The sequence below is a fragment of the Vipera ursinii genome (genome assembly GCF_947247035.1).
Source record: "Vipera ursinii genome assembly, chromosome: 8".
In the NCBI taxonomy this organism is placed as follows: Eukaryota; Metazoa; Chordata; class Lepidosauria; order Squamata; family Viperidae; genus Vipera; species Vipera ursinii.
In genome coordinates this window covers 20,826,746-20,848,747 of record NC_139519.1, presented here as the reverse complement: position 1 = coordinate 20,848,747, position 22,002 = coordinate 20,826,746, and the positions used below count along the sequence as shown (strand labels likewise).

General features: G+C 40.8%; 1 protein-coding gene across 1 annotated transcript in view; it reads left to right on the top strand.

Annotated features, from left to right (window-relative positions):
* Nucleotides 1-22,002, top strand: part of LOC310643926 (opioid-binding protein/cell adhesion molecule homolog) — a gene marked incomplete at its 5' end in the record, with an annotated part of 549,587 nt that overhangs the window by 484,873 nt on the left and 42,712 nt on the right. The window contains one exon of the mRNA XM_083368625.1: nt 2,717-2,842. Coding sequence (XP_083224751.1) covers nt 2,717-2,842 — 126 coding nt within the window. The remainder of the gene's footprint in view (nt 1-2,716; nt 2,843-22,002) is intronic.

Sequence of the window (22,002 nt, the reverse complement as noted above, 5' to 3'; positions counted from 1 at the left end):
TGTGCTCCTGGCTAACAAGAAAGAAAGACAGAAAGAAATTGTGCGTTGCCCAGGTTGGTTTTAATACAGTCCATAAATTAGAGAGGCAATACAAATGAGGTGCTATAGCTTGGAATGTAAGTATACGGGGAAGATATTCTATAGAGAATTGCATAAGCACCTCGAAGCAAAATCTGTTTACTTCCAAGGTAGGGAAAGCAGTGAGAAAAAAAGGGGCTATAAATACAGAAGCTGAAAGATGCGCTGGAAACAATCATTATAAACCACTAGAGCAGAGCTTGAGTGACTTATGATGTCACGGGAATCATGGTGTGTATTTATATCCCCGCAATTCATAATAAATTGTTCTCATCCCCTATCGTCTGTTGTCACCAAATGCAGCATAGGCAAGGGAAGGAATCATCAGTAGAATGGGATTTGATCTGACATGATATAAAGTGTTAACTAAGTGGGCACTGAACATAGAAATCCCGTGTAAGGCCAGCATGGAAAAACCAGCCATCCACTTAACATCCACCCGGTTTAACCCGGAAAAATGCCTGGAGAGAGGAAAGGTCTAAGGCAGGGGTCTTCAAACTTGGCCCTTTTATGACTTGTGGACTTCAATTCCCAGAATTCCTCAGCCAGGCATGCCTGGCTGAGGAATTCTGGGAGTTGAAGTCCACAAGTCATAAAAGGGTCATGTTGAAGACCCCTGGTCTAAAGGTACCTTTCTTCTGGCCTGACCATTAGTCATCCCTCTACCAAATCCACCTGGTTTCGATCTGCCCTGTTTTGTCTGGTCGAAATTGAACAGAATTAGGTGTGTGATACTTGCAAGAAGTGCCTTTGCCTTGTATCACTGTATATATGTATGTATCATTCCTGTTTATTCACATTTGGAGCTTCTGGATATTTCAAAAAGAATTCTTTTCTTCTTTTTTTCCCCCCACTGGTTAATCATCTCAATAAAGTCATTTGATTTGAAGTGAAGAGTCCGGGGGCGGGGGGGGGGGGGGAATTGTTATTTCAAGTAGTGATTTTATAAAAGGTTTCCAGTTGTCAATCAAAGGAAACATGAACACTATCTTTGAAGCTTGGGCTGAAATGTAGAGGAATTGTTATGTCCCTCAAAAACAGAGCTCCATGCCTCATAATGTTTCTTTCCAGGAGCTGTTTACTTTGTTATATGTATATATTAAAAAACCACTTCAAACCTGGTTTGTTCTTATTCTCGTTGGTAAGGCATTTTTCCCCATGGCTCTTGTAACCCATATCTTGTAATCCATATGGAGTTGCAGTTCCATGGATGAACTTTGATTTGAGCCCATGGAAGACCTTTCCTCTGTCCTTGAACCAGCTTTCATTTTCCTTCATTTCCACACCCCCCCCCATGGTGATAGAAAATGCATTATCAAGGCCATAATAACTACCATAGCAACCAATTGTGAAGGCACAAACATGAGATTAAGATTCAGAGGAAGAATAAGCCACAAAGACAGGGAAGATTTCTTGAAGAACATCTTTTCAGGTCGTTGTCTTTTATATTTTTTTTAAAAAGGGGGGGAAATAGTGATATAGAAAAAATATAGAGAGAGAGATTGAGAAAGGCTGATTCATTTTTCCCCCATAGATTGTTCTTCTATTTTTATTTTTATTTTTTGTTTGGTAAGGTATCAGCTGCCCTTTACATCTGCTCTGTTTTAGATTGCCTGCAGCAGAGTAAAAGACTGAAGAGTAAGGAGTCTTTTAAAAATATTTCAAAATGTTTTGAGTTCTTTCCCATGAAAGGCAAGGGATATCATTAGAATGGAAGGCTGGAGAAAAAGGAATGGAAATAGAGAATTCTTTATTGGCCAAGTGTGATTGGACACACAAGGAATTTGTCTCCGGTGCATAAGCTCTCAGTGTACCTACAAGCAACAAGTGATAAATCATGACCATAATCGTAAAATACAATCCTCATAAATCATAGTTACAGACTCAGGGATGGCCATAGGATACTCAATAAGCAAACAACATGAATCATAATAGGATGCCAAACAAAGGCAATCAACATAAATCATGGGATACAAACGACAAAGTTATAGCCATACGAAGCTAAGGAAATAGATAATAGGAAAGATGAAAAGATAAGAAGGATAATAGGTAATGCAGCCCTACTAGGTGTTTTGACATCCTAGGGCATAGACAATGTTGTGGGAATTAGTTGTTTAGCAGAGTGATAGCATGATCAAAGAGAGAAGCAACCTGGAATTAAGGAGAAACTTACTGACAGTGAGGACAATTAACCAGTGGAATAGCTTATGCCCAGATCTCATGGGTGCTCCATCACTGGAGATTTTGAAGAAGAGGCTAGGCAGTCACTTGTCTGAAATGGTATAGGTTCTCCTGCTTGAGCAGGGGTCTAGACTAGAAGACCTCCAAGGTCCCTTCCAGCTCTATTCTATTCTATTCTTCTGATCCTGACCAGCTCAAGGTTGACTCAGCCTTCCATCCTTCTAAGCTCAGTAAAATGAGGTCCCAGATTGTTGATGGGTGACTCTGTAAACTGCTTAGAGAGGGCTATAAAGCACTGTGAAGTGGTATATAAGTCTAAGTGCTATTTCTAGTGCTATTTTGGCAAGAAGCCACGTCTTCTTCATATTGAATAGGTCAAGAAAAGTGAATCTGCCATTGCTAACATCAGCATAGAATGCTTAATGTACTGATGTCCTTCCCCGTTGTTTTATTGCAGTTCCCCCCCAGATTATAAACATCTCATCAGACATCACCATCAATGAAGGCAGCAGTGTCACTCTCCTGTGCTTAGCCTTTGGGAGACCAGAACCGACAGTAACATGGAAGCATCTCTCCAGCAAAGGTAAGAGTTGGCCTCCAAGCAGGAAGATGGGTATTCCATGCAAGGAGAATAAAATCGACAGTGTAGCAGAGGAAAGAGGTAGGTGACGAGACAGGGGGAGAGGTGTTGCTTGGAATCTCATGCATGAATATTTGGAAAGATGCACCTGGAGGTCTTTCAAGATTGCAGACAGAGGACCCTCCATAGGTTGCATTTGGGCTGTTTCTGGATTAGATCTGACCCCGGTGATCACACAAAGCTTTGATGAAGCAGACTAGCTTCACTGATGATGATGATGATGATGATGATGATGATGATGATGATGATGATGATGATTGCTAATGTAGGTCTGTAGTTTATTTATTGGAACATCATGATAGGCAATTTCCATTGGCAGGGGCACCAGTGAGAGGCCAGTTCACCCCTTTATTTTGCCTTTCAAATTGAGTAAGGTTTGGCTTAGAAGTCTCCTCTGCAGTACTTGCTTTGGAAATTTAGAAATGGCTGGGCAAATGATTGTAATGCTATGCATTAAGGTCACATCAACAAGTAAATGCTATGATCAGCTCATACGGTTCTCACAGCATGTCGAAGTTTGGTGATGGTAGAAATGGTCCTAGATTAGTTAAAGGAATTGCAGGAAGGAGGAGAAATAAAACCAGTAGCAGATTGGAAATGTCCAGTATGGGAGACACTGGAGGAAGAAAGACAGCACATCTTATTATTGGAATATTAAATAGCATCTGTAAAGAGACATGAACGACTTCTGTTAACAATGTCCGGCTTCTTAAAGTGTTAGTCTCTGCGTCTTGATGGGTTGACAAGGGAAGCATCATATGATGAACCAAAGGTGCTTTTTAAAAGGTGGGTGGATTTTGTTGCCTTTTGGGGGGAAAAACACCTTTGGGATAACCATGACCTGGATGACTGAGAATCTTCATAGCCATCATATGATGATGTCTTTACGGATGCTATTTAATTCAGAGGCTGTGCCTTGCAGTTTGAAGTATGGTGGATTCTTCTCTATCAACACATTTCACAAAGTCGGTCTTTTGTATAGTAACAAAAATTATATGCACAGAAGAATGCAACCAATACGTCAAGTCCTTGCTGATGACTAGTTTGTGGTTTAACTGCCAGCTTTCTGATTTCAGTTTCACGCAGGCTTTGGCGACAAAAGGCAGAGTGCCTTAACTGCTTTGTTTTTCAGTCACATAACAGTTTCACGTAGAGTTCTCTGCATCCATGTTTTGAGCAGAAGCCTTAAGACAGGACTAGAAGAGGAGTAAGAATATTTTAGACATAATGGATAGCTCACTGGGAGATCCTGCAGAATCTAAATTCTTCTGACACTCTTATGCAAAAGTTACATCAGGGTAACTTTCCTTTCGGAAATTGAAAGTTTCATTTGGCCAGGTTTCCAAAGAAATTAGAAATGTGGATTGTTCCAGTTTTGCATTTTTCCAAGGGCACTGGGCTCTGCCTCTCTTTTGATGCTATTTAGCAGTGTATCTCCACGCAATGAAACATTTCCTCACGAGGATGACTTTAGGGATGCATGTTGACGCTGCAGAATGAATGGGGTAGATGAAGGTGAACGGAACAGACTGAAAACTAGCAGAAGAGCGTGAATTGCTAATGGAATTATTTCTAGAAATTCTTCTAGCAAACCTGCAATTCAGGAAGGAGAGGAAAGGAAGGAAAAAGTAATTTAATAAAACATAACTAATCTATTTGGCACCTCCAGTTTCCCAAGGATCAAGAGAGGTTTAAAGAATATACCAGTCTGGAAGTCAGATAAGAATTTTATTGTCTGTCTTGAACGGGAGCAGAATTAAAATAGAAACCTCTAGTCTACATCCAGTGTTCTTTAATGACTAAATCGCGCGAGATATTTTTCCTGAGACCAGCTATAAATCCAACTGTTTCTCCAAAGAGATTCAAAATGTACAAATTCCCGTGTGCTGAAAGCTTTTTTTTCTTTCTCTCGACTGCAGCACTTTCTCAACTTGAATAGCCTTTATTCCTAAGTCATATTTATACAGAAGCTGTTCGGCTTCTTTGCATTAAAAAAAAAAAGCCTACGTAAGCAAAAGCAATTGCTTGAAAAAGAGCCTCTCATTTCACACGGAAGTCCTTCTTTCTTCCGTAGCCGGGCAAAGAAAAGTTGCTCAAAGCGATGAGATTGCTTTTTATGGCAGCGACAATGCATCATCTCTCTTGCCTTGACCTCCTCCTCTCCCAAAGGCACTCCGTGCAGAGAGGACAAAGATTGGAAAATCTCAGCCTTGTGTGAATTGGGGCCTTGACAAACGCCATCCTCTCCCCCCAAAGAACCACCGCCTTGCTTTTTTGTATTGTTTTACCTCTCCCTCCCCCATTCCTGACTGTGTTGTTAAGTATCATGGTTTGTTTTGCAAATGAGCAAGTACTTCTTTTTTTTAAACAAAAAATAATCAAACTTCCAAATATCTGCTATAGGCTAATTCTGAAACTCCTTCCCGCCACTGTTAGTCTTGCTAAAGCTGAAGCTTTACCATATCTCCATTCTATATTTTTTAGGCGTGGTTCAATTCTTTGTTCTGCACCAAATGCATGCAGGGTAAGTGAGGGGGGGAGGGGAATGAAGGTTAAGCTTTCCCTGTCCAGTTGTGTCCGACTCTAAATTCTGGTGCTCGTCTTCATATCTTGGTCCAGGAAGCCAGCATTGTCTGAAGACCTTTTCCACAGTCATGTGTCCAGCATTGCTATATGCCAGAGGTTCACGGAACACTGTTACCTTCCCACTGAAGTGATACCTATTGAACTACTTGCATTTGCCTGCTTTCAAACGGCTAGGTGGTCTGGTGCAGGTATTTTTGTTTAGCAACTGTTCAAAGTTACAATGCACCTGACCACCTAACCCAGGGGTAGAGAACCTCAGCTCATAGATGACTCAGGAATTCTGGGAGTTGAAGCCATGAGTCATAAAAGAGCCGAGGTTGCCTACCCCTGACCTAGCCATTTGAAAGCATGCAAATGCGAATAGATCAATAGGTACCACTTCGGTGGGAAGGTAACCACGTTCTGTGAGCCTTTGAGAATTTTGACTGGCCCTCACACTTTTGACCATTGCAGCATCCCAGACATGATCAGATTTTGTAACCTGGGCAGCCAGCCTGCATTTACCATGGTTACAGCATCCCAGGATCATGTGATCACCATTTGTAAACTTCCCAGCTGGTTTCTGATGGAGCAGAGTCAATGGGGGCAGCCGGATTCCCTTAACGGCCGCATGATTTGCTTAACTGCAGTGACTTACTTATCGACCGTGACAAAAATGGTCGTAGCATCAGGTATGAGTCACTTATCAACCACCTTGGTTAGCAATGGAGATTCTGGTCCCAAACTGTGGTCGTAACTTGAGGACCACCATCTGTGCACAAATTAAACATCCATCCCACTTTTATTTCTTCCCCTTAATTATCAGTGGAAGATTCATTTCTTCATTCATTCACCAGGCAGGCCAACTCATTTGATACTGTACATCTTTTGAGTTACGAGCAATCATCTCCCTATTAAATGATTGAAATGTTTTAGAGTCACGAGGGCTGAATAGAATTGTTCTAATTCTCCCTTTAAGACAAAGCATGCAAACTTCAAAAGTTATGTATGTATCAGCTGTCCCCCTTTTTTTTCTTGGCAGCTACTGAAACAAGATATCTTACAGATACTAGAAATCCCTCACGTGCATTTATTTAATCTTAAACACATATTGATATAAGCCTGAAGATTTTTTTCCCCCATGACTTCTCTTTGCTTCTGGTAAAATGATATTAAATAGAGATATTATACAAATCTTCTGTTCTTTTTTTTTTAACAGAAAAAGCAAAAAACGGCGTTCTTCCCCAATTTAAATATATTGCTGGGTGCAGCTCATGGCACAGAAGATCTCACCAGCACCTTGACTTTCCTTTAATAATAATAACAAATCTTTTAAGAACATTGCAGTAAATTCCCATCCCACCTTTCCTCTTCACCAATTGCCTCCTCCTTCTATTTTTCTCAACCTGGGCAGGCATAATAGTTTCTCCACTCACTGCCCATGCTCAAAGTATGTGAATTTCTGCTTGCTCATTGTCAACATTAGGGAGTAAACAAACTTTATCTGATCCAGAGCAGATAGAATGGTACTTCTCCCACCCCATGGTTTGGTAATTATGTCCAAATTTGTCATTTAAAAGATCTCTTCTTTCTCAGTGACAGAGTTGCTAATATACATATAAAGGTAAAGGTAAAGGTTCCCCCGCACATGCATGCTAGTCGTTTCCGACTCTAGGGACTGGTGCTCATCTCCGTTTCAAAGCCAAAGAGCCAGTGCTTGTCTGAGGATGTCTCCGTGGTCATGTGGCCAGCATGACTAGAAGCCAAAGGTGCATGGAATGCTGTTACCTTCCCACCGTAGTGGTCCCTATTTTTCTACTTGCATTTTTACGTGCTTTCAAACTGCTAGGTTGGCAGAAGCTGGGACGAGTAACAGGCACTCACTCTGTTACGCGGCACTTGGGATTCAACCTGCCAAACTGCCAACCTTCTGATCGACAAGCTCAGTGTCCTAACCCACTGAGCCACCGCATCCCTTAATATATACTGTATATATATACATACACACACACTCACATATACATACATACATACATATATATATATATATATATATATATATATATATATATATATATATATATATACATACATATACATATACATATACATATACATATACATATACATATACATATACATATACACAGGGCTTTTTTTCTCATAGAACGCTCAGAACGGAGTTCCGGCACCTTTTTTGGATGGAACCTTGTAGGGTAGGCAAGGCAGGATGTATGACATGTGTGAGCTCCGGCACCTTTTTCTTTTACAAAAAAAGCACTGCATATACATATTCTGTCATTAGCTAGCCTATATTATAGAGTAGCCATGAAGATACAGTAAAAGAGAGCTGTGTAGTTTATGCCAGTTTTCCCTCAACCTCAATAACTGTAAGGTGTGTGGACTTCAATTCCCAGAATTCCCCAACTATCATAGCTAGCTGGAGAATTCTAGGAATTGAAGTGCACATGTCCTAAAGTTGTCAAGGTTCAGAAACACCGGTCTAACCATTGGTAGAAGAATGATACATACATGAAATTAATAACATCTCAATAATATTTCAGGGGAAATAAGAGGTGAAAAGTTGGAGCTGTCCAGTTGTCCTTGGAGATCTCCAATTGTCCACAATTACTGTGCTGTCCAGGACTGGTGGAGATTGAACCAGCTGAAGTTTCTACAGCCTCACTTAAAACAGAGCAGAAGAAAGTTATCTTCACTATGTTTTTTTGTTCTTCTTCTCACCTTACCCTCACCTGTAATGTTACACACACACACACACACAAACACACATATATACATTTCGGCTTTGGCTCCCTACTGGGACTAGAAATTACAAAAACACTCAGGAAGCCAATTTTCTTGAATCTTAATAAACCTGAGTCCTCTTGACAAATATTAGCAAATTCAAGGTTTGCAACCTCTCCAGAGAGGAAGGAAAATATTATTGTCTACATTTAGCAGATGAAGAGCTAAAGCTATGCAGAAGCTAGCGGCTAATTTACAATCAAAGAACAAGTGTCCTCTGGGAATAGAAATATCTAGATTCTCTCTTGGGAGAACAGGTACCCTGTGGTTTCACAACAGAATAAAAAGAGATAGCATGCATCTGGAATTATTGAAAGGATGCAGTTCCTCTCCTTGTTCCCAAACTAAGCACTGACTGAGCTTAATTCAATAATATAATCACAGCCTTGTTGAAGAGAAAGTTTTAATCTTTTTCTTCAGGATCTTATTCATCAGCCTTCACCAAGAGATATTCTGGATTCCACGGCTGCATTACACTTTCTCCAATTTATTCCTTGTTGCATTGCTCTCTGAATTCAAGATGTTCTCCAAAAGATTGGAATTTTCACCGCTTTATTCAGTCTTGAAAGAGGTAGGGGGATAAATCAATTAATTCCTTCAGAACCTTCTACAGACAGCAGATGCAACAAGAAAAAATACTCAACTCTGCATAATTTTCTTGAATTGGAAGTCCAGCCACACACTCATATAGCTTCTTCTGGTAGATTGCTAATATATTTTGATAAAATTTAATTTTGATGAATGGCAATGATTCAATCCGAGGATAGCCATCTATTGAAATAGCAGTCTTTCAATCATGTCCATTCTGGGCCTTGTTCTTCTGTTAGTGATGTTGAACAATCTATATTGTTCATATTCTCTTGAAGGTCAGTTCATAATTTTCCTTGGGCTATGTAATTTAGATACCCTTGAAAAAATCCTGCAGGCAGATGATGCTGTCTTTAATGAACGGATCAAACGTTCCTGGAGTTGAACTCAACTCTTCTGTAACTAGTTCTACCTGGACATTCCCATGCTATTTTCACAGCAATGTTACCAAATTAGTGGGTCCTTCTCAATTTGCATATACTGTAAGGAAGTTATATATTTATTTATTTGTTTATTTTTTTAAAAAAAGCTCTTCCAACTATAGCCTATAGCACTTATATTCTTCCCTCGGAAGTCTTCCATCTAACTACTCCAAAAGAGTATGAGAGTAGATATAAAGGGAAACTTTCGTGTGTTTTACAGCATCTTTGGGATTTATACCTTCCGTTGAGTTATCCACAATTAAACTAGTTCTTGGTGCTTTCCTGGGTGGAGTTCCATAATAATCCCCATCCATTAACAGCCAAGAGAAGGTTTGCAGTCCTACTTCACTCTTGAGGTCATGGAGCCTCCTTGTGCCATCCCACCATTCTTATATTTCTTAAGCGTCATCCGAAAAGCAAGAACTGGATTCTTGAAAACCTCTCGTCCACGCTCTTACAATGTAGGTTGCCATGGAGAACTTGACCAACTCACCCCATGTCTTCCACAGAGGGACAGCTGGTTGCAAAACATCAATTCAGCAAAAGGTGAAGCGATGAAGTGGCCCACATCCTTCCTAGATCCCAGGACACTGTCTTTCGCCCACCCCGCCTTGGCTTGCCTTTCTGTTTAGGAGTCGGGGGGAAAAACACACTTCCAAATAAATCAATGAGTTGTGGCTACCTATTACTGATTTTCTAAAAGTGCTTCTGGAAGCCACAAGGCCCAGAGGCATTACTGTAAATAAAGGTAATGCTAAAAGCTAACAATTTGCTTCGCAGCATGCTGGCTTCCATTTCAATCATCTTCTTCTTTCCCCCCCCCCTCTCCCAAGCCACAGGTTTCAGGAGAGGGAGAAGCAGTCTTTAACAAAGGCCTGCACTCATCTCTTACAAATGGGTTTTTGAATTAGCCCAAGAGTCACAGGTTGTCCCTGGGTCAGGTCCAAAGCGCTTCCCTCTGCAATAGGCTCTTACGACTCTGCTTTTTGATTTGCTAACACCCTGAAACCCGCCAGAGCTTCCATTGACCCACCGAAAGCCCATTGCTGTCATTGCCTGCCTTGCTTAGGTCCCTCCCAGATGAGGCTGTGATAGCCTACTAGGATGGTTAAGTCTTCCTTTCAACCCACCAAAAAGAAAGCCAAGTGCCTAAACATTTGGGTCTATGGGCCTTCTTTTCATCTATGTAGGTCTGTGGATGTTGGTGCTTTTTTTTTCTCTAGGAGGCTTCCAGGTGTCTGTTGGGGGGCAATTTAAATCTCTGGAGATTTGGAGCCAAGTGGCAGCTATGAGAAATCAAAGTCATTTATCACTCGCTCGGTAAAACAGATGTGGATAAGCAAGCTGTTCTTTCCTAGGATTCCCTCCCACCCTTTCGTAACGAAATGTATGTTCTCAAACGCTGCTGGTGATTCCTGCAAATGTAAAGTGTAAAAAAGGTCTAGCAGCGTGTGTGTTTTTTTTAACCAGATGGGCACCCATATGTTTCGCATCCATTTTGCACATATTGCCTGTTGGGTGGATACATTTGCTTCCCTTTTGGTTTGTAGGAGACGGTTGCACTATTTAACAATATTAGGGACTCACTTCATCTCTGTTCCTTTCCGAGTTGCTTGGTTGAGCTCTAAACCAAGCTGGTAATGACCTATAAAGCTCTAAATGGCTTGGGTCCGGATTATCTAAGGGAACACCTGCTGCCGGCATCAACTTCCCATCGTCCTGTGCGCTCCCACAGGGAGGGCCTTCTTAGGGTACCGCTGGTTAAGGAATGCCGGCGGGTTATTCCCAGGGGAAGGGCGTTCTCTGTGGGCGCGCCGGCCCTTTGGAACCAGCTTCCCTCGGAGCTTAGGACCGCCCCCGACCTTTGCTCATTTTGTCGGGACTTGAAAACTTGGTTTTTTGAGCTGTCTGGCCCAGACTGAGGGGTTTTAATTATTTAATTAATGGGGTTTTAGTTAAGTTCAGGGACTTAATTTAATCTTAGTTTTAATCGTTTTTAAGTGTATGTGATGTATTTTTAACTTTTAATTTTCCCTGTAAACCGCCCTGAGTCCTACGGGAATAGGGCGGTATATAAATTTAAATATTAAATAAATAAATAAATAAATAAATAAATAAATAAATAAATAAATAAATAAATAAATAAATAAATAAATAAATGTGGCAGGCCGTGCTTTTAGAAGCCTCCCTTCCAGATCTGCTTTTGTACGAATGGAATCGTATCGCGCAGGCTTCAGGAGTCCTTTTTTTTCCCCCTTCCCCAAGCTGCCTCCAGCTTGGAAAGTGGGGTTGGAAACCGGGTTGAAGACACAGCCTTTCCCATCATTGTGTGTGCTCATTTAGTTATTTAAATAAAAGAATGAATTTCCCCACAACAACAACTCTGTGTGGTAGATTGGGCTGAGAAAGATTTTTGGCTGAAAGTCGCTCGGCTGACTTTCATAGTTAAGGCAGGAATAGAACTCAGAGTCTCCTGGTGATTGGCCCAAAGTCACCCAACTGGCTTTCATGTCTTAGGCGGGACTAGAACTCCCCTTCTCCTGACGATTGGCCCAGAGTCATTCAGCCGTCATTCATGGCTAAGGCAGGACTTACTTTCTAGCCAGGTGCCTTAACCATTAAACCAAACCTAGGCAAGAGGAACTATTAATAACAATAAAAGATAAATAACATTGCAGGTAAGTCAGGAATGGCAATCCTATTTATTTATTTATTGAATTTATATACCGCCCTATTCCCGAAGGAATATGTATTCTATTCTATTCTGTTCTGTTCTGTTCTGTTCTGTTCTGTTCTGTTCTGTTCTGTTCTGTTCTGTTCTATTCTATTCTATTCTATTCTATTCTATTCTATTCTATTCTTTATTTATTTATACACTGCCTGATTTCCAGTGACTCTGGGCAATTCTAAATACACACACACACACACACACACACACACACACATTCATTTTTAATGTTGCTTTTTTCTACTAAATTAATTCATTTTTTTTTTAAAAAATGTGAAATTGAAGCACAAGCAACTTTTGGTGAAATCTTTTGGTGAAATCTTCCAGCCTTACCCAGAAGGACTCTGAGCTCCAGAGAGTTTCTACTCATGAGTAATTTAAGTACAGAAAGCTCTTTGCAAAATTATGGTCATATGATCCCATATGAATATTTTGACCTACCTCGGGTCACCACCTTTGGACACCACATTACAGAAAAAGATGTTGAGACTTTGAGAAAAAAAAAAGTGCAGAGAAAAGCAGCTAAGATGATGAGGGGCCTGGAGACTAAAACACCCATGAAGAATGGTTGCAGTATTTTGGTATGGCTAGTCTAGAGAAAAGAAGGGCCAGTATTCCAGTATTTGAGGGGCTGCCACAAAGAAGAGGGGGTGAATCTATATTCCAAAGCACCAGAAGGCAAGAGAAGAAACAATGGATGGAAACTAATGAAGGAGAGAAGCAACCTGGGCTTAAGGAGAAACTTCCAACAGTGAGGGCAATTAACCAGTGGAAGGGCTTGCCTTCCAAAGTTGTGGGTGCTTCATCACTGGAGGTTTTTAAGAAGAGACTGGACAGCCACTTGTCTGAAATAGGATCTCCCAGGTCCCTTCCAGCTCCATTCTGATTGATTGAATAACCCACATGATCAGAGATTCGGTGGATAAGGCATTCCAGTCCACCGGTAATCAGCAAGCCTATCCACCTCCATCTAAGTATATTTAATGAGTAAATGTCAACTTTCATTTTAGATGCAGGCTTTTTCACACAATCATATTTGAGCATTTGGATTCAGGAAACGTGCCAGATTTTTCTCTTTTTTTACAACTTTGGCGAAGTGTAAAATATAGTCCATAGTTTGATTCTGCACAGCATTTGTAGAAGTATGAATTAGGACAGTTTATCAAGGGATTTACATGGATTAAATGCCTCAGGGATCTTCAGGTTTCCAACAAGTAGAGCGATGGTATGTATAATTTGGAAAGAAAAGTTTTATTTGGCTGAATTGGTGAGGAGAATATGTTCTATCAGGATTGGATTTAAGAGTTTTCTGAAGTTAGGGAACTGTAAAGTTACCACAAAGTGATCTATGGTGGTCCCACACCCTGCCCTGATGCCATTTACATTTCTGCTATCTATGATCATTAGCCGTTTTCATCCTGCAATTTCCAAATTTGTGCTTCACAGCTTGCTTCGCACCACAGCGTAACATAAAGCAATCCGCAAAGTGGAAGGGTGGAAAATATAGGTTTGGAGTGTTAAAAAAAAAAATCTCCTTTTGTGCCCTTTCCTTTGCCTTGTCTAAGCAGCCATTGATATTCAGTTAAAAATAAACTCAAAGTAAAACCATGTATTCTGCAATTGAATGGCGCTCTGATTTAGATTCTGAGCTGTAGAGCTTCTGAGAGAAATAATATTTTTTTTCCTAAGCATCGCGGTCCTAATTATGCCGTACGCTAAAATGGTTGCCAGAGGCAAATACAGATGGAAGTGAAGGAGAATGGGTGGAAAGTTGCCACAAAGATTCATCTTTCTCTGAAGAGTTAAATGTTGTAGGTATTTTAAAAGTGAAGAAGTGCACAGACTTTAAAAAAGGAATATGACGAAGGTAATTAATGCAAGAAAAGGGTTCATACAGTAGGAAAAAAGAAAATATGGTTCACATCTCTGTATTTCCACTAAGTGAAGGTACTTACCTATTAAATGGTAAGTACTAAGGGAAGGTACTTCCCTAAATGAAGGTTTGTCCTACTCTGGAAATACAGTAAAAGCCTAAAGTGGGTTAGGGTTACAATCTTGAAGGCAGCAGGTTGTTCTGTCACTTTTCCAAGTCTTTCAACTGGACATTGAATCTGGGACTGATCACACCGCACTTGTTAAGCCTGCCTGTGAGATTTACAGCAACTTTCCCAACTCTGTGGTCATCAATGATCTCAGATTCACCTGTGTAGCCATGTTTTATCATCACAGTTAAGAAGCGGACAAATACTTTGGAGCATGGCCTGATGAGAACTTGACGCTTTCCACATTTCAGTGCACTGTGGATGCTTTTGAGAACATCTGCCAGAGCATTCATGCACCGCTATGATGCCAGGGCAGCAAGAACTGAAGAGGCTTCTTGGATGAGAAGCAAAACATTTTCAAGGAAAAAAAAACCAAGAAAGTTCTGTTCTCTTTTGGGGGGAAAAAAAGCATCTTTGGGACAGCTGTGACCTGGATGATTGAGAATCTTCATACAAAAACAATGGGGTTTCCAAAGAACAGAGGTAGTTATTTCTTCTAGTAATTAGAAGTATCTTGAGAGCTTTGTTGTTACTGTTGTTTTTTCCGAGCTTTGCTCACCTTGCAGGAGCTTTTCCCAACTTATCAGCTTTCCTTGACCTTCTAAAGGTTTAGTGGCTGAGCTGACAGTTTTAGTTTTCCTGGGCAAGTATAAAGCTAACCCTTGACTTTTCCCCCATTCATTTATCGACCCTTCAAAGTTATGATGATGCTAAAAAAAAGGCTTATAACTGGTCTTCATGCTTATGACTGTTGCAGCATCTCTGCAGTCACACGATAAAAATTTGGGCAATTGGTAACCTGTTCCTACTTCAGCAGGCTTCCAGAACAATTTAGTACTCTGATTCTGCAGGGCTGTCCTTTCAGCAAAACTCAGCCACGGTAACGTTAAGAGATAATCCGTCAGTCTGCAGAGCTTTTAAAAGTGACATTGGCACACCTTCTGGAGCATCTGTTTTGTTCCTTTAGCTTTTCCCTCATCCTGTGGATCTCCAGCTGCATGGCTTCCACCTGCGCTGGAAAAGGTCCCTCCTGATCTTCAAGCACTTCCTTCTGCCGGGAGCAGCTCTGCAGTAATACCAAGCTAATTGGATTCTTTCTTCTCCCGCTGAGTTGCAAGCCAGGAGGAGATGGGGCCAGGAAGTGATGGACGAGAAAATGAAAAGGCAACCGTGAGCGGAAAGGATTTTAATTGGAGCGGTCGACTCATCCTGACTAATTGTACATAGCAGGCACTGAAGGGTGCACTCCAATCTGGGATCAAGGCCACTTGAGTAGGGGGTGGGGAAGAGAATGGTTTCATTAAGCAGGGAAGCTCTGGCACCAACAAAAGACAACCTTGGTATCTCAGGGTTGAACTGAGGGGTCTTGGTGCTCTCTGAGCTTGGTGGTTTTCTTGCAGATGTTTCATTACTCAGCTAGATAGAAGGGAGTGGGGTTGAGGAGGAGCAGCAGGAGGAGGAGGATTGGCACTTTTTGACACTTGGCAGTTTTCTTGCAGCTGTTTCCTTACCCAACTAGGTAAGGTCATCATCAGTGAGAAAAGGGAGTGGGCTTTATGGAAAGAGGAGGAGGAGGAGGAGGAGGAGGACTGTGGGGTCCTTGGTGCTCTCTGAGCTTGGTGGTTTTCTTTCAGACTTTTCACTACCAAACTAGGTAACATTATCAGTGAGAGAAGGGAGTGGGATTTATGGAAAGGAGTACTACTACTACTAGTAGTAGTAGTAGTAGTAGTAGGAGGAGGAGGAGGAGGAGGAGGACGACGACGACTGTGGGGTCCTTGGTGCTCTCTGAGCTTGTTGGTTTTCTTTCAGACATTTCATTACCAAACTAGGTAACATTATCAGTGAGAGAAGGGAGTGGGATTTATGGAAAGGAGTAGTAGTAGTACTAGTAGTAGTAGTAGTAGTAGGAGGAGGAGGAGGACGACGACGACTGTGGGGTCCTTGGTGCTCTCTGAGCTTGGTGGTTTTCTTTCAGACTTTTCACTGCCAAACTAGGTAACATTATCAGTGAGAGAAGGGAGTGGGATTTATGGAAAGGAGTAATAGTAGTACTACTAGTAGTAGTAGTAGTAGGAGGAGGAGGAGGAGGAGGACGACGACGACGACTGTGGGGTCCTTGGTGCTCTCTGAGCTTGGTGGTTTTCTTTCAGACTTTTCACTATCAAACTAGGTAACATTATCAGTGAGAGAAGGGAGTGGGATTTATGGAAAGGAGTAGTAGTAGTACTAGTAGTAGTAGTAGGAGTAGGAGGAGGAGGAGGAGGAGGAGGAGGATGACGACTGTGGGGTCCTTGGTGCTCTCTGAGCTTGGTGGTTTTCTTTCAGACTTTTCACTACCAAACTAGGTAACATTATCAGTGAGAGAAGGGAGTGGGATTTATGGAAAGGAGTAATAGTAGTACTACTACTACTAGTAGTAGGAGGAGGAGGAGGAGGAGGAGGACGACTGTGGGGTCCTTGGTGCTCTCTGAGCTTGGTGGTTTTCTTTCAGACATTTCATTACCAAACTAGGTAACATTATCAGTGAGAGAAGGGAGTGGGATTTATGAAAAGGAGGAGGAGGAGGAGGAGGAGGAGGAATATGGGGTCCTTGGTGCTCTTTGAGCTTGCTAGTTTTCTTGCAGACGTTTCACAGCTTTTTCAAAAGGCAACTGGACTTTTTTTTAAGGAAAAAGAAGACGCTTCACTTCTCGTCCAAGAAGCTTTCTCAGTTGTGATGGTGGGGCGTGGAAGGTATCCATCCTTCCATCCATCCACCATCACAACTGATGAAACTTCTTGGATGACAAGCGCAACGTCATTGTCTTCTTCTTCTTCCTCAAAAAAAAGTGGGGGGAAGTCCAGTTGCCTTTCGAAAAAAGCACCTTCTATGTTGTATGTTCTGTTGTGACTCTGAATTGAAAACAAGAGAAAAAGTATCACCCAGGATATCTGTTGTATGGACATCATGGAAAATAGCACACCTCAAGGGAAAGACATGTGGCAAGTTTAATTTGACCCGGCATGCGTCAAGGCACGGGACTGGAAATTATTTATCAAGCTCACTACTTAATTATATCTATCCCTATTGTTATTATTCAATATTTCTTAACATGCAATCAAGAACACATTGGTTATATAAATTGATTAGAAGGTTTTAATCAGCCGAGAAGATGGCTCAGAATAATTAACCAGCAGATTTATTTAATAAAATCTTTTTCAATAGGAATGCTAGCTACAGATGGCCAGAATCGTTGTGAATGGGGCTGTTATGCCTTTTCACTCATTGTCAACAAACACTTTGACAATATTAGACAAAACTGTTTTTTCTTGGGTCAGTCTTCTGAACTGACCATCATTTTGAAGCATTGATTAAAAGTGACTAATTTACATTTACAAAAAAATCCTTCCTTCCTTCCTTCCTTCCTTCCTTCCTTCCTTTCTTCCTTCCTTTCTTTCTTTCTTTCTTTTTTTTGTGTGTATATATATATATATACACACACACACACACACACATATCCCACTTGTTTGCAAGATGTGCTTGCTTGTTCTGCCCTTGTCTAATTCATCTTGCAAATGATGTGTGATGCTCACCATTTCGCACCTTTCACAACTATCCATCGTGGCTTTCATTTTGGAAAAAAAAAACATTAAATAACAAAAAAGGTGCTATAGTCACCTGAATTACTGTTGCAGCTTTAACTTTCAAAACATATCTTACGCACGTTTTGCTCATACTTAAATGTATAATTTCTTTCCAAACTCATTCGAAAGGGTCTGTTATTACATTTGAAATATTTCAAGGTGCACCATTAAATTCAAGACAGTGTAAAGCTCAGGGGCAGTTACATTTCAATTATTATATTGGTTGGTTCAAAAATTGCTAATCTAGTCACACCATATAGGAAAGCCCGAAAGGAGAAAATCTTAAATGTGCTTCACTATAACATATGGATGCGTCATTTTACAAAATATTTTCCTGTTCTGTGAGTGTTAACACATAAAGTCTCCCTCAAGTTGAGTTCAAATGCTGATTACTTTGTCTACACATGGAAGTGGATTTCTGGATAAAAATAATGACATTATTTTTATTATTTTATTATTTTATTCAGCTAAACAATTTGATGTACAAATAGGTCTCAACTCACAACTACAATGGGGACCAAAGTTTTGGTTTCCAAATAATGTGGTCATTAAGCAAGTCAACCCATAAACAGATCTGATTTCAAACCATTTTTACTGCAATTGTTAAGCGGAACATGTGGTCCTGAAGCACATCTGGCTTCCCCAATTGACGTTGTTTGTCAGAAATGGGCTGATCACAAATTGCAATCACATGATTACAGGATGCAGCTGGTTGTAATTTCAATCACATGGCCACGTGATAGTACGGCAGTTGTAAGTTCAAGGGCAGATTGTAAATAACTTTTTCCAAGGCTATTGTAACTCTGAACGGTCCCAAGCTGAGGACTATCTGTACATCCCTAGGATATTCTAATGGTCCCCCTTCCAAGTAATAACCCGATCTGACCCTACTTAATTTTTTCAAGAACAACCAAGCTAGCCTAGAGGCTGCCCTCTCTCACAGTAGATGTTTCTATTCACACAGAAGCAAAGGTAGTTCAACAAACCACCAGTTAAGATTTGCACAATGGATTGACTTAAAATCCCTTTGCTTCATTATATTCCCGGCAGGGGATGTTGTAAAAGGTAGAAGTCAAAGATGGGTGCCTAAAATGAGCCTTTTCTCCTTCTTCATGGTGGACATTAATCTTAATGTCCTAAAATTGGGGGCATGTTTTATGATCGATGGGCTCCCCTGTGGCTTAGCTAATGATTCTTTGAAGTTCCACACTGTTTAATTCTTTGCAGAACCTGTTGCTATTTTACCTGAGGATGTTTACCCTATGAATATTGTTTTAATTAGCAATTGGGATATTTGCCATTAAGGTATGGGTTAAGAGTTTTTCCAGTGAGGTACACCTTGCCCTCAGGTGCAAATAGTACCAGAGCACCTGTGCTATAAACATTGGCCATGGACAGTTATAATTATTCCAGGTAAACATGCAGAAATAATTGACACTGAAGGTTAAAACACGAGACCTCAGCAACTTCTTCAGTAGTGGCTACTGAGGAATATTATATTTTCACTGAATGGCCTGGAGCTTGGAATTAAATGGCAATGTGCTTCAGTTTAACTGCACAGATAGTTTGAATCTCTGGTCACCTTTCCCATTATTTTAAAGAATGGCAAAGAGTTCATAAGGATGAATTTGTAACTCTGAAGTTTACTATCCAGTAAAAGATAAAAAAACATGAAAATTACAGCTGGTATATATATATATATATGTCAAATGCTTGTTAACTATTTTTAGATTACCTTGCTAGGCCCCAAACATGGGACAAATCTTTATTTCCTGTGTCAGCCTAACCTGAAGGCCATCGACAGGCAGTAGTCACACCGGTGACAGCTCATATTTGTGTAACATATATATATATATATATATATATATATATATATATATATATATGTGTGTGTGTGTGTGTGTGTGTGTGTGTGTGTGTGTGTGTGTGTGTGTGTGTATGTGTTAAGAATTTGTCAAGGCTTTTTGAATGCACCTTGCTCATTAACTCTTTCTTTCCTGCTTTGGCCTGACTCAAGGCTTATCCACAGGATATAGTCATGACAGCTCATTATTTGTGTAAATTATTCAAATTGCTAAAAAGAATTTGGGAGGCTGAGATGATCATTTCGAACTTATTATGTTCTCATCATATATATGTATATATGTATGTATTTATGTGTATGTATGTGTATGTATATATATATGTATATGTATATGTATGTATATGTATATGTATGTGTGTATATGTATATGTATATGTATATGTATATGTATATGTATATGTATATGTATATGTATATGTATATGTATATGTATATGTATATGTATGTAATTTGAGCATAGCTGCTCAAATTGCACTGAGGCATGTCTGGGTTGAGAGGATTGGCCAGTGATATCACCATTGCTCAGGGGATGCCATGTTGGAGGCCCCTTTCATGTCCCTGGCAGGAGCTGTAGCGAAGGACACGAGCTCACCCTGCCCCATGGCTGCACTCAGGACTTCAACGTGGGTTTGCAAACTTCCAATCCAGCATTTTAACTGGATTAAGCTCTTCCTCTTCCTCCTCCTCCTCCTCCTCTTTTCCATAAATCTCACTCCCTTCTATCCCTGATGAGGCTACCTGGTTGGGTAAGAAAATGTCTTCGAGGAAGCCGTCAAGCTCAGAGAGTGCCAAGGACCCCTCATTTCAACCTTGAGCTACAAATATTCTCTTTGATTAGAAAGATGAAATTTCAGAGAATATAAAACTCTGATGGATTGTGAGTCTGGAGAAGGAACATGTGTGTGTGTGTGTGTGTGTTGGGGGTGTGCGTATGTGTGATTTCCAGCAAGAGCTTCATGGGGTTTTTTTGGGGGAAAGAGGCAGCACATTCCAGAGAAAGAGTGTAAGAACAAGAAACTGCAGAGTCCGGGAACCCATATTCTGAGTTGCAGAAAGTCCCAGCTCTCCATCTTGGATTTGGCTCCTTTTCTCAAAGTCTTTGCAAGATAACCACAAAATCACACACACACACACACACACACACACAGAGAGAGAGAGAGAGAGAGAGAGAGAGAGAGAGAGAGAGAGAGAGAGAATGACACTCTCTAAATCAGCGTTTCCCAACCTTTAGGAACTTGAAGATGCGTGGACTTCAACTCCCAGAATTCCCCAGCCAGCTATGCTCTCTCTCATCTTCCTTCCTTCCTTCCTTCCTTCCTTCCTTCCTTCCTTCCTTCCTTCCTTCCTTCCTTCCTTCCTTCCTTCCTTCCTTCCTTTCTGTTAGTTTTTATACTTTTTCTAAAAAAAATAATTAAAAATAATTATACAATGTACAAAAGGCAGCATAATAAGCACCCAACAGAAATCAGCAGGTTCAAGAATACTGTGTGAGAAAAAAAAATGAAAAAGAAATGTAACGTTGTATAAAAGCACTGTGAGAAACGACACAACTGGTCAGATAAAAAAAAAGAAGAGCATCAAGGTTGAACCAGAAAAAAACATAAGGATTCCCCCAATAATGATCTCTGAAGTGGAAGGATTCTGTATCTTTGCCAAAGTGCAGCCTCACTTGAGCGGCAAAATCTATATTCTCAGTGCATCAGTTCCCAACTATTTTTTTTTTAAGTGCAAAAGAGTAATAACCGCAGCTTTACTCTGTCTCCTTCCTCTGCTTCTTACCCTGTACAATGTCTACCCTGTAGACATTTTTATCTCAGTTTATCAACATTTCTGCTAGTTGTCCAGGTCCGTGTTTCATTCATGTTCTGGCAGTGCTTTTTTTGTAAAAGAAAAAGGTGCCGGAACTCACACATGTCGTGCAACCCGCCTTGCCTACCCTACAAGGTTCCATCCAAAAAAGGTGCCGGAACTCCGTTCTGAGCGTTCTATGAGGGAAAATAAAGCCCTGTGTTCTGGAAGCAGGAATGTTTTTTGTTGCATCAAAAACAATTTGTATTGTGATATCTTAAAAGCTTAGACATGCAAATTTCTAAAGTGCCTCAAGCCTGCTCAGGATGAATGAACGCCAGCAACCTAAAAACTTGAGTCTGTAAACATCGGATCAATTTTAGTTCTATTATATTCTAATGGAGGGAGGGGAAATAATATGCAAATTACATTTCTCCTCCCGTAGCACTTATATGGATATACAATAATATAAAATAGAATTTAAGGCTTCCGGGTGAGGTTCAAGGTCTTGGTTATGATCTTTAAGTCCCTACATGGCATGGGTCCGGGTTACCTCGGGGACCACCTGCTGCCGGCGTCAACTCCCCTCCGCCCTGTGCGTTCCCACAGAGAGGGCCTCCTCAGGGTGCCTCCGGTCAGGGAATGCCGACTGGCGGCCCCCAGGGGGAGAGCCT